The sequence below is a fragment of the Grammomys surdaster genome, unplaced genomic scaffold (genome assembly GCF_004785775.1).
Source record: "Grammomys surdaster isolate TR1022 unplaced genomic scaffold, NIH_TR_1.0 125363, whole genome shotgun sequence".
Taxonomy (NCBI): Eukaryota; Metazoa; Chordata; class Mammalia; order Rodentia; family Muridae; genus Grammomys; species Grammomys surdaster.
This window is the reverse complement of record NW_021620235.1, coordinates 403582-416274: the sequence shown is the minus strand read 5'-3', so window position 1 is coordinate 416274 and position 12693 is coordinate 403582. Positions and strand designations below refer to the sequence as shown.

The 12693-nt window shown below is 42.9% G+C and overlaps 2 protein-coding genes across 2 annotated transcripts in view; one reads left to right on the top strand and one right to left on the bottom strand.

The window, feature by feature from the left end:
* Ctnna3 (catenin alpha 3) overlaps positions 1-12693 on the bottom strand; it is a 1089047-nt gene that overhangs the window by 808752 nt on the left and 267602 nt on the right. The gene's annotated exons all lie outside the window — the stretch shown is intronic.
* Positions 3903-12693, top strand: part of Lrrtm3 (leucine rich repeat transmembrane neuronal 3) — a 171079-nt gene continuing 162288 nt past the window's right edge. The window contains exons 1-2 of the mRNA XM_028785891.1: positions 3903-4062; positions 4383-5917. Coding sequence (XP_028641724.1) covers positions 4059-4062; positions 4383-5917 — 1539 coding nt within the window. The 5' untranslated portion in view covers positions 3903-4058. The remainder of the gene's footprint in view (positions 4063-4382; positions 5918-12693) is intronic.

The following is a 12693-nucleotide window of genomic DNA, read 5'->3' as shown; positions in this document are numbered from 1 at the left end:
CTCACAGTGAGGAGGAGGAAGGGTGAGCAGGAGAATCAGAGGCTTTCAATGCAGAGGAATGAGAGAGAAGCTATAAATATGATTCTCTTTAGGCTTTTTCTTGAGACATGCAAGTTGTGAAGTCCCATTTGGGATTTCAGATAATAAAGACTCAGTATCATCTTTCTGGACTGTGCTGAGTTGAATATTTCAAAGCATATTTACTATTCCTGTGAAACTGATGGTTTAACTATGAAGATGAGCTCTGTCCCTGGCAAGAGTGAGGACCTGCTAATCATCTTGTTTTCTCCCGCCTCTCATACACATCATTTTAGGGTACTTCCCTTGCTGTTATTTCCAACCTCACTAATAGAGGAAACCTCTAGACTCAACAAGGAGTGTGTAAGAGTAGCATTACATATATTGTTCCTTCTAGAGACTCGAAACCTCCCCCCCTGCTATCACTCTGGTATGGATTGCTCTGGTGGTAGACCAGATAGATGGTAAGTGAACCAGGTGTAACATGTGGCTTTGCATTGAGAGTCCTGAATGTCCTTATCTACTTCTCTCAACAGACCTAGGAATGGGGTGGACTCTTCGTAGTCACTCAGTACACATGCATGCTGTTAGATGTTTGTCAGAGCCTAAAAATGGTAAAGAAAGGGTAATCAGGAACAAGGTTCCAAGGAGTCATGGTTTGAAAATAACTGTGATACACTGTGCACAAGTATAAAAATGTTATCATTAAACTATGTATAATTAATGCATACTACCAAAGACACATGATAAAATATTTCAACATGTCTTATAATATAAAAAGACTACCATTACATAATAAGCTTATAGTGAAGCTATTATGTTTACTGACTAAATATATTGTGGCTCTAAGAAGTGTCAAGCACTCTTGTGTTAAAATAAGTGAGACACAGAGAGTGGTCACACAGACACATCTCAATATCAGACATCTCCATTTTCTCTCCTCTTTACTGAGTTTCTTAAATATACTTGTCTACCAAAAAAAAAAAAAATGTAGCCATCTCATTGGCTGCATTCGTGAAGGAAACCTACATTTTTCCCATGCCACTGTAGCTGGTCTTAGACCCAAGTACATACAGCAGCACCATTAAGAGGACTCAGTAGGAGAGAGAGAGAGAGAGAGAGAGAAAGAGAGAGAGAGAGAGAGAGAGAGAGAGAGAGAGAGAGCGAGAGAGAGAGAGAGAGGGAGGGAGGGAGGGAGGGAGGGAGGGAACACGAGCATATAAAAATGAATCAAAAAGGATCAGAAGGCTTAGGGGAGGAATTGGAGGGTAGATTTGATCAAATTATGATATATGCATATATGAAATTCTCAATAAAAATAAAAAGCAGCTTCTTCCATCCCCTTAAAATCAAATCTTAGGGAATGGAAAAGGAAATGTCTCTCAATAAGCTTTAGATACAGCCACAACTTTTGTAAGTTCAAGGCCATCACTACATCCGTCAATAGCATACTATCCAAGTGATTGGCCTACGCCTATGGCCGCTTTGATTATCATGATGAACATTTACCAAACTGCTCACTCCGGGATAATATCTAACCGAGATGCAGCCAATATACCTAATATAAACAAGGCAAAGATTTTAAAAGATAATCATTATTTATAGAAGATGGTGAACCTCATAAGGCCAAGGGTCATGCTGTGCTTTGAGATAGAGAAACATCAAGCATCAGTTATTAGACACAGTCCATACAACTAAAACGTTCATCTTAAATAGAAAGTGGAGGGCTGGAGAGATGGCTCAGCGGTTAAGAGCACTGACTGCTCTTCCAGAGGTCCTGAGTTCAAATCCCAGCAACCACATGGTGGCTCACAACCATCTGTAATGGGATCTGATGCCCTCTTCTGGTGTGTCTGAAGACAGCTACAGTGTACTCATCAATAAAATAAATAAATAAATAAATAAATAAATAAATAAATAAATAATGGAGATGATAAACCCAGAAGGACCTCCCCACTGGTTATAACATAAAGACTGCTCAATCGGTTAGTTCTTTGTGAACAGTTAATACGGGCAGTATTCCATATTAGAAAGCAACATCAGTACATGTAGCAGAGATAATGTTTGTTCCATGTATATGATACACACAGAAACCAAGTACTTTGCGATAGCAAGATGACGCAGGGCAGAGAGACGAGCTCAGGGTCCTATGCTCAAGCCCAGTACCATGATCACAGACGAAGATGCAACTTAATACTCAGTGTGTGCCTATGACGTCATTTCTCTATCGTGTCCAGTTTTGCAGGTGAGAACATGGAAGTGCAGAGACCATAAGTAAACTGCACAAGGTGATGCAGGGGCTCAATTTAGCAAGGGTGAGTCTGCATAGACTAGTGGCTGTTTCCCCCTTACTCCTAAGAGTACTTCTCAGGGGGTCCCACTCTAGAGACTAAGAGTGTACTCTCTACAGCTTCCCTACCCTAGTCTATCTTAATGTTCACAAGATTCAATGAGCACAGGGATACCCCTTAAAAGGAACTAGTGCTTGGTGACGCATAAGCAGACAGACTGGTTCTGCCTGGAAGCTCTTAGCCCCTCTCTGTCATATCCTGGAGCCTTGAGCAGGTGAGCCATTTAAGTCCCAGGTCCTTCACCTTTGAAATGTAGATGGCAGCCGGACCTGCAGTCTGCTGATGTTGATGGAAACAGAATGAAGCCTTCATTTAAAGGACTTAGAAAGCACTCAGTAAATGTTCTTAGTGCAATGAATGGAGCAGCATCAGGAAACTGTGAACCAAATGATCTTGGGGTTCTAAAACGAGCGCTAAAAAAATCATTTATTTCTCTTCTGATAATAATAATAATAATAATAATAATAATAAAAGCCCAGAGCAACCAAAACAAGCCGAAACCCAGTCATAGACATTAAACCAATCATATCTTTTGTGGGAAAATCAGATTAGCCCTATTAATTTGTGTGTCATTAGTCACCCCCTCTATCGTCAAGCCGATGTCGTCCAGCATCCTGAGACACCTTGCATAATATAATCATTGTGACTCCCAGAGGTCAAACAGGCACTCTCTTATTGCAGCTTTGTGCAGAGCTCAATAATTCATTTTATAAATTTCAGCTCAAAGCCTACACTGAGGTTAAGAAAAAAATTGACATTCGATCTGTGAACTTAACGTCAAGCTCTAGAAGAAGGGAGAAAAAAAAAAAACCTCTAAGAAGCACATGTTTGTCGATTAAGCAGACGCAGACAGCACAGGCGTTGCCAAATTGTAAAACAAGACTTGGATATCACGAAAAATGTTGCTAGTTATTGATTACGTTGACCATTCACTTCCTATTGAGCCACCCAAAAGAACCATTCATTTTCCAGCCGAGCCTGCTCATTTGCAAGATAAAAGAGAGCCCCAGCTCTGCACATGCCCATAGTGTTCCTCACCACTGGGGGCAGCTTTACATAAGACTGCATTCACTGAAACCGAAGCAACAGTCCGAGCAGCTTTCAGAATGACAGTCTGCAGGAGTGAGCTGAGCGTGTGCGCGGAACCGGGCTCTCTCGCCTTCTGGGCTCCAACGCAGCTCCGTGGCTGAACGGGGTGCTCGCCACCTCGGGACCGCCGGGCTATGGAATACAGATGTGGCTGCACAGGTAGCCCCACGTTGCCTAGAGGAATACATCATGGGTTTTGAGAAGAAATTGTAGGAGCCAGCTTTTTTGTTTGTTTGTTTGTTTTTTTTGGCTTTTTTTAACACACACACACGCACACACACACACACGCACACGCGCGCGCACACACACACACACACTGTAAAGATGCAAAAACGTAATATCCATGAAGATCCTATTACCTAGGAAGACTCGGATGTTTTGCTGCGAATGCGGTGTTGGGATTTATTTGTTCTTGGAGTGTTCTGCATGGCTGGTAAAGAATAATGTTCCAAAATCGGTCCATCTCCCAAGGGGTCCAATTTTTCTTCTTGGGTGTCAGCGAGCCCTGACTCACTGTACTGCAGCTGACAGGGGCTGTCATGCAGGCGGCCCCTAAGCCAAAGCAAAAGACCTAAGGACGACCTTTGAACAATACAAAGGATGGGTATGTTTTGATATTTTTCTTCTTTCCTTCTTAAAAAAAAATTGAAAAAAAATCTAAGTCTGTGTAATAATTTTGCTTTGTTTTAAAGATTATCTTTTCTCTGGTCCTAGACTATAAATTCAATTATCAGTGGACACATTTCCTTGTTTAGCTGTTAGAAATATACAAGATCCTTATATTACGAAGATGATATTTGATGCTGAATGGTATCTAAATGTTTAACATTTCTGAATTTGGAAACAGACAGCTAGTTTTGCTTTTTTTAAAAAAAATGCATTCGTTTTGGGGGGATAACTTTTCTAAGTTGTTTTTATTTCCAGGTTTCAATGTAATTAGGCTACTGCGCGGATCAGCTGTAGCAGTGGTTCTAGCGCCCACTGTCTTATTGACAATGCTTTCTTCAGCTGAACGAGGATGTCCTAAGGGTTGTAGGTGCGAAGGCAAAATGGTCTACTGTGAGTCTCAGAAACTGCAGGAAATACCCTCAAGTATATCTGCCGGTTGCTTGGGTTTATCCCTTCGCTACAACAGCCTCCAAAAACTTAAGTATAATCAATTTAAAGGGCTCAATCAGCTCACCTGGCTCTACCTTGACCATAACCATATCAGCAATATTGACGAGAACGCTTTCAATGGGATACGCAGGCTCAAAGAGTTGATTCTGAGTTCCAACCGAATCTCCTATTTCCTTAACAACACCTTCAGACCTGTGACCAATTTACGGAACTTGGACCTGTCCTATAATCAGCTCCATTCTCTGGGATCTGAACAGTTCCGGGGCTTGAGGAAGCTTCTCAGCTTACACCTCCGCTCCAACTCCCTGAGAACCATCCCGGTGCGGATCTTCCAAGACTGTCGCAACCTGGAACTTCTGGACCTGGGATACAACAGGATCCGAAGTTTAGCCAGGAATGTCTTTGCTGGCATGATCAGACTCAAAGAGCTTCACCTGGAGCACAATCAGTTTTCCAAGCTCAACCTGGCCCTTTTCCCAAGGTTGGTGAGCCTTCAGAACTTGTACATGCAGTGGAATAAAATCAGTGTCATAGGACAAACCATGTCCTGGACGTGGAGCTCCTTACAGAGGCTCGACCTGTCTGGTAATGAGATCGAAGCCTTCAGTGGACCCAGTGTCTTCCAGTGCGTTCCCAATCTGCAACGCCTCAACCTGGATTCCAACAAGCTCACATTTATTGGTCAAGAGATTCTGGATTCTTGGATCTCTCTCAATGACATCAGTCTTGCTGGAAACATATGGGAATGCAGCAGGAATATCTGTTCCCTGGTAAACTGGCTGAAAAGTTTTAAAGGTCTGAGAGAGAATACAATTATCTGCGCCAGTCCCAAAGAGCTGCAGGGGGTGAACGTGATCGACGCAGTGAAGAACTACAGCATCTGTGGCAAGAGCACGACCACAGAGAGGTTTGACCTGGCCAGGGCCCTCCCCAAGCCCACGTTTAAACCCAAGCTCCCCAGGCCGAAGCACGAGAGCAAGCCTCCGCTGCCCCCCACGGTGGGAGCTACCGAGCCCAGCCCAGAGACAGATGTGGACACGGAGCACATCTCCTTCCATAAGATCATCGCGGGCAGCGTGGCCCTTTTCCTGTCGGTGCTGGTCATCCTCTTGGTAATGTACGTGTCCTGGAAGCGGTACCCGGCGAGCATGAAGCAGCTGCAGCAGCGCTCCCTCATGCGAAGGCACCGGAAGAAGAAACGGCAATCGCTCAAGCAAATGACTCCAGGCACCCAGGAATTTTATGTAGATTATAAACCCACCAACACGGAGACCAGCGAGATGCTGCTGAACGGAACGGGACCCTGTACCTATAGCAAATCGGGCTCCAGGGAATGTGAGGTATGAACCATTGCGATTTAAAAGAGAGAGAGAGAGAGGGAAAGAGAGAGAAAGAAAGAAAAAAGAAACAGAGAGCGCGCTCTTAAAAGCTGGGAAATAAGGGGTGCTTTATTGAACTCTGCTGTCTATCAGGGAACACGGTGCCCCTCCCCTGCCCCTCCCCCTCACTGCGCTGGCAAGAGCCTTCCCTGTCCCTCAGAGTGTGTTCATAATACTGGTCATTTTCCTCTCATAAATAATCAACCCACTGAAATTTAAATACCGCAATCAATGTGAAGCTGGAACTCTGGCTTAACACCATGCCTAGTGTCTAGGACTCTTTATGGATTTCATTAACATTACATTTGTTTCCGGAGAAAAACTTGTCTCCCCGACGATCCTCACACTGGCTCCTCTTCTCCATCTAAGAGGCTTAAGGTGGTTTGCAGTTTAGCAAATCCGGGGGTGGGGGTAGGGGTAGGGGTGGGGGTGGGAGAAGTGATGGACCTTGGAGGGTTGAATGCATTTGAAGAGATGACTGGATTATGGCACACTGTAGAGAGTGGGAGATGAGAAACAATGCCCGCCTTATCAAAGAAAATCCCAGAAAACTCCCCACAGAGGGTGGTGGGTTAAAGCAGACCCCTGAGCAGTTTCTAGGGATTCAGAAACCGCAAGCAGCCAAGCACAGGGACGGGTGTCAAAGGGTTAAGACGCCAAAAGCATTTTAACCCTTTGCCAAACACAAGGAGACCCTGAGAACACAAAGTTAGAGCCTGGCAGATTCCTCTCAGATCCCCATGACTGTGAATAAAACTAAGGTTTCCCTCTGCCTCTGTGCTTCCTAAACACGTTGATTCATTACACAACCAAGTCAGGAAATAGGCACATCCATCTGAGGAAGCAGACAGTCCGCTGGAAAGTGAGGGGGGGTTGTCAGAGATGAGGTTTGCTAATGTAAAGCGCTCTCTCACTGACCGGTAAGCTGGGACCTTACCAGGATGTGTCTTTTTGCCACTTCCTTTCCCAAGGCCCCAGTGTACTACATAGAGTCCTGAGCCCTGTGCCATTCTGTTCAGGGCTTGTGAGGCTGTCCTGTGTTGTGTGTCCTGTGATGCGGTCTACACAAACCAGACCCCTAATGACTGGCACTTCATTCAGATGTCTTAACACGCTTCCCCAATGTTATCCTAAAAAAGGATACTGGTAATGCCTTGATACTTCGAGCCTGGGGGGGGGGGTTGGGAGGGGGGGAGAGACTGACACTGTGAAGGCTTGTCTTTGCTTTGCTGTTGTTGACATCACTGTGACTCTGTGTTCACCTGTATTGTAACTCATCCATCAGTGCGATTCTGTAACAGAAGCAGCTTGGCAGCCTGCAAGCTGCATGCATGTTTTTATGTCACTGGTGAAAGTCTGTTGACGGTAGCTCGGATATCACTCCCTCTGTATTTATGAGGTTTCAGAGAGATATATTGATTCTTACCCCCGGCCCCCCACCCCCTACCCCGGTTTTGTCCCTCTCAGATGAGGAGTTTTTAGTGAGGGAGTTTTGCATTAAGGATGGTTCACCTTTTGGCTGGCCAGGCCTCACCCCTTTGACCCCATCTCTAGTCTTTCAAAACAGTTGCTGCAAAATAATAATGGTAATAAAAGCAATGAAAAAGTGAATGGCTGTTTCTTACTAGCATTTTTTTTATAGACTATGGAGGTCTTCCGTAAGCTGAAAGGGAAAGATCTAGACAAGTCAACATGAGGACTAATAATGGCAAGGGGATTCAGATTATTAAAGCCATACTTCTATTAGCAATAAGGAGAAGCAGCATTTTGAGGGGATTTATCAAGGTGCTTTGATGAGACCGGGTAGTAGCTCAGGAAAGTATCGCAAGTACAATATGTCTACCCATGACTAACCATTGACTGTACATTTATTAATGCCAAATGGCCACAGAGCCCCAGTGGATTAATAATGTAGACACGTCTTACGGTATCGTGGGCTGGGTGGCCAGACCTACTGCAATGCTCCTCACTGAAATTGTAATTTTACATTTTTTTCTAGACTGTCAGTAAATACATTTTCCATCTAAAAATTTTTTCCCTCTGCTCGGCCTCGTTTTTATCTGTACTATGAAGATGATTGTAAAAATTAAATGCACTGTCGAAGTGGAAAAGAAAAGGCCCATTTCTATTCTTTTACTTGATCCTCTGCTTTATTTATCATAAAAACAAATAGGTCTTAGTTAAGGCAAACCAACACACACACACACACACACACACACACACACGGATATATATGTATATATGACCTGTGATGCCATTGGGATATGTAAAATCCCAATGTTTGCTGTTTGCTGTATTGAAAAGTATTTCTAAAGCTCAGACCCACTTGGTGTGCCAAACGGGTGTAAGATTAAATGAATGAGCAAAATTTTTATGGCTATTCAGTTTTAATGCCTTAGAGATTTACTGACCTGATAAGACACCAGACAAATGCCTTAGAATAACAACACACATTTTGATTCCGGGCATGAAACTGCAGGGGGAAAAGTTGGAAACGCATGTTTCTCCTTAGTTAAGGACTCTTATCCAGCTGTCAGAATGCCCTGAGAACCAATTTGTACCTCCTATGGCTAGAGTTGTTCCTGCACCATTGTGTGACCCAGAAAAGCCAGGTGGCAAGTGTCCTCCTGATCAGAAATGACTGTCCTTGTGTCTGCACCATGGCGCTTGTAGACTGATTACCATGGATCTATTTTTTTTTTGATATAAGTATTTAAAATGCACTGCGTATTGGAGAAGAATCCTTGGCTATTCATTTTTTTTTTCTTTTCTATTGCAGATTTACATTAACTGGTCAGTTTTCCTCTAAGGGGAAATAGTTAAGGGACTCTGACCTGTTGAACTGCTCCGTGGAGACCCATGGATGCAGGAGTCTCTCTGCCTCTAATGCTTTCTCAAAACAGAGAGGAAATGGAGTTCATTCTTTTGAACTGAGTGTTTGTGATTTGTGTTTGGTGTTTGTTTCTTGTTTATGTATTAACCCCAGTACACACTGTGCCGAGGCAGGCATCCTCAGTGCCAGAGACTTTTAAGCAATGTTATGCAAGATATAATCATCTTAAGTGACTTTGTACCTTCCAAGGATGTTGACATGACATCTTTCCAAAGATTTTTAACGTTTTTTTCTTTCTTTCTTTCTTTTTAAACTTGGTTTGGGGAGTCAACCAACTGTCTAAGCAGATTGGCAATGCTGATTTCTATAGAGTAGCACTGACCTCTAGTGGTTGATCTGAGTAACTACAGCCGTTCACACATTTTAGCGTCTTGGTTTTGTCTTTTATGAACTTACTGGCTGCATAGGTTTCTCTATGCATCGTATTTACTGTTAACTTCGTTATGATGGATAATTATCATCATGTTATCAAAGATTTGGATGTCTATTCATATTTTCTCAGTGACAACAGGAAGAAAAGCCATAAAATTGGTATTGAGAGCTAGCAACAAATACCCAAAGACATAGAGCAATAAAAATAGACAAATGCTTTAAGCATTTGTACTCAACGATATTAGCCCAAGTAGTCTGTAATGCTTTCATTAAAAGCGTTAATAATTTTTGTGGTCGGGATTCTGAAATAGAGTATAACAGGCTTGGGGAACCAGATCCCTGCTTTGCTATTGAGAGAATCAACTCTTGCTTGTCAGTAGTAGAGCTATCCATGGAGGGAAGCCTCCTCTTCAGCATGAGAACTGTTCTCCAGTTTGTCGACCATGTCAGTGACCTGTGCTTCTCGCCCCGCCTCCCCTCCCCCCAACCCCCCCCCCCCCCCCGCTTTCTCCCTCCTTCCTCCTCTGCTGCTAGCTAAACAGTGGTGCTATTAGCCTCTCTGACAAGGATGGTACAGTCTAAGAGGCGCTGATTCATGGATAATGAAATTATGCTCTCCTTCTGGGGAAAGGGAAAGCAGCATCACATGCGCAGCTTTGGCAAGGGATGTCAGGATGCCATAGGTGCACAGAGCGTCTCTTCCCTTGTCGTTTTGCCAATATGACAACACAAGTTGCTTATTTAAAATGCGGATTGGACTAGCATCAGGTAAGAGTGTTAGCCCATCAAGCTGGAGACCACGAGTTCCATACACAGTGAATAAGAGTTGAGCCATGAGAAATGAAAAATTAAAAAGCCAAGTGGTTTGGTTTTTCCCTGGGCCCAGCCCAGAGTTCTAATTGAGATCTAGATCTATAGCAAACCCCTGGCACCTCACTAACCTCGTACCCTCTTTTCCATGTGTATTTAAATAAATAAATAAATAAATAAATAAATAAATAAATAAATGGCATTTGGGACAAACTATATGCAGGAAAACTACTATCAGCAAAACTGAATAACAAACCTTGTAAGAGAAATAGAATGTGTGGGTATTAAATACTGTGTGGTAAACGGCTCCTCAAAGCAAATCAAACACCATCACCTAGATGTACAAGGAGAAGTCACAATGTCCTCAGGCACAGTAGTCAAGTGAGCTGGACCTGATCTTCACTCAGCCTCCACAGTCATTGGTGATGATTTGGAATTATTGGATAGACTATCGTAAAAATACCACAAAAGGAAACTAAAAGTTAATTTGTGTTTCACATGGGAGAAAAAATATCACAGCTGTGCGTGATAGAATAGAAGCCCTAGAAATTAAGATGAAATTCCTTTCTCTCTGACACTTGCTAAGTCAACTCAGGTACATTTCTTGGCTTCTCAAAATTTGAAGACACCCATGCATTAGACTAATTTGCTCTAACAACTGCTCACAGCTGTCGAGAAATGAGTGAGCGTGAAAAGCTTTGTTTTTATAAAGTGGTCCTTCCCTTTGTGTGTGTGTGTGTGTGTGTGTGTGTGTGTGTGTTTAAAATAGCACTTAGTGAGATACGCTACTGTGCTTGCTCTATGTTTGGTGTTTGGTACAGGTCAAAAAAAAAGAGAGAGAGAGAGAGAGAGAGAATCATTTTGTATCAGGGAGTCTAGAACTTTTGACTACCACAAAGATTAAGATCCTTCATCTTGGGTGTTCTTATATCCATCTTGCTGAAGAAAACAAAAGTAAGATCTTATTAATAATCATATATATGTATATATGGTATATACCATCTATATGATAAGTATAGCAGCACCAACCAGAGAAGACCAAGGCAAAAGCTTATCAAACTAAATAAAATTTTGATCTGTACCTCAAGTCAGCCAGGCTCCCCTTGTTGGTTCAGCTTGCCTCCCTGTCCTGAGCATCACTGAGTCTGCCGACTTTGTACTGGCAAACAAGCCTACATGGCAAGATGGTGCTGCTTCTGAACAGCACTGGAGTGGCCCGTATGTGTTCTGTCAGCTTAGCACCTATTGCCACCATGTGGGTCACAGGCACTGACACCAAGGTTTCCATCCCTCACAACCTGATGGAGGCTTGGAACCTTCAGTTTACCTTCACTAGTAACTAGGAACATTGGTGATCAGTAAGCTACCAAAAAGAGGCGTAAAGAACAAGAGGTTTCTTTTATTTCTTTAACTCCTTTTATTATTCTAGCAAATAATTATTCAGAGAAGAACCATAATCCCTCTTCTCCTCTCACTAAGCATGTGGTTAACTAATGTGGAAACTGTCTCATTGCTAGCTGGGTTCCTGGCACACGTCTACAGAGCAGAGAGAAGACCCCAGGGTTTTAAAGAAAGTTCTGTTGGCTTCACTTCCTTGGGTGACAAGTGAATGTTCCTGAGTGAGCTCTCCAAATCTTATGAGGGGTGCAACCCAGGAACATAAAGAAGATGGAGATCTCTAGGTCACAATAGAGGACTGTCAGAGAGTGTATTAGAACTACTATCTAAAAGCAGGGATTCTGGGACCAACAAGGCCCATCTAGGAAAGATCAGAGAAGCTTCTTTTGTCTTGTCCTTCCCTGCAAGTGCTGAAGTAGAAATTAATCATTTCCTGGCAAATCTCTGCATTTTCTTATATTTTCAGGGAGCTTTCTACTCCCTAAAAGATATTATCTTTGTTTCTTTTGTTCACTTGGAAACTGGTATTCCCTTTGTGCAAAAGAGCCCACTATTCTGACACTACATACACAAAACTTGTTTACAGCATATATATCATTCCACGGATGGAAGAGAGTACCAATTACCCAATAGAAAATGTATTTACTTAGATATTATAACATAAAGGAAGTAAAAGGCCAACTGACCCTTCCATCTTTGCTCTAAAACCTGCTAAACATCTCTATAGTGTTTTCTGATTTTCAATTTTAAAAAAAAAAGAGAGAGAGAGAGATGATACGATTGAATTACCAGTCTTGCAAATACTAAAACTCTTCACCTACCCAATTAGCTAACTCAGAACAGGCAGTAGAGGACTATAGGCATGGAAGGCATAAACAGCATTTCATCAGTTAGAAGCATCAATAAACAGAGTTTTGTCTTCGTGGGGATGAAGATGGTTTTGTTGAACAACTAAAGCAAAGACTACACACATCCAGCAAAGGCAGTTTCTGTTGAAGACTCATTATCTCCTCTGTCCGTCTCCCATCAGAACGCATAAGGCTTCATTTAAACATAAGTCCTTATTCAGCGTCCTTGTGGCTGCAGTTTGTTGATGGAGCGGAGAGACCCATTGGACAGTGGGGATAGAGCACGCGGAAGCTGAATACTAGCATCCTGTAGACTTCTGTGGCTTCACCGGACTGTTTCGCATACAGTTTTCCTTGCTGTTGTTATTGATCTCTCTCGTAATTTTCTCTCCTCGAATGCGGGGAATCAGAATGTC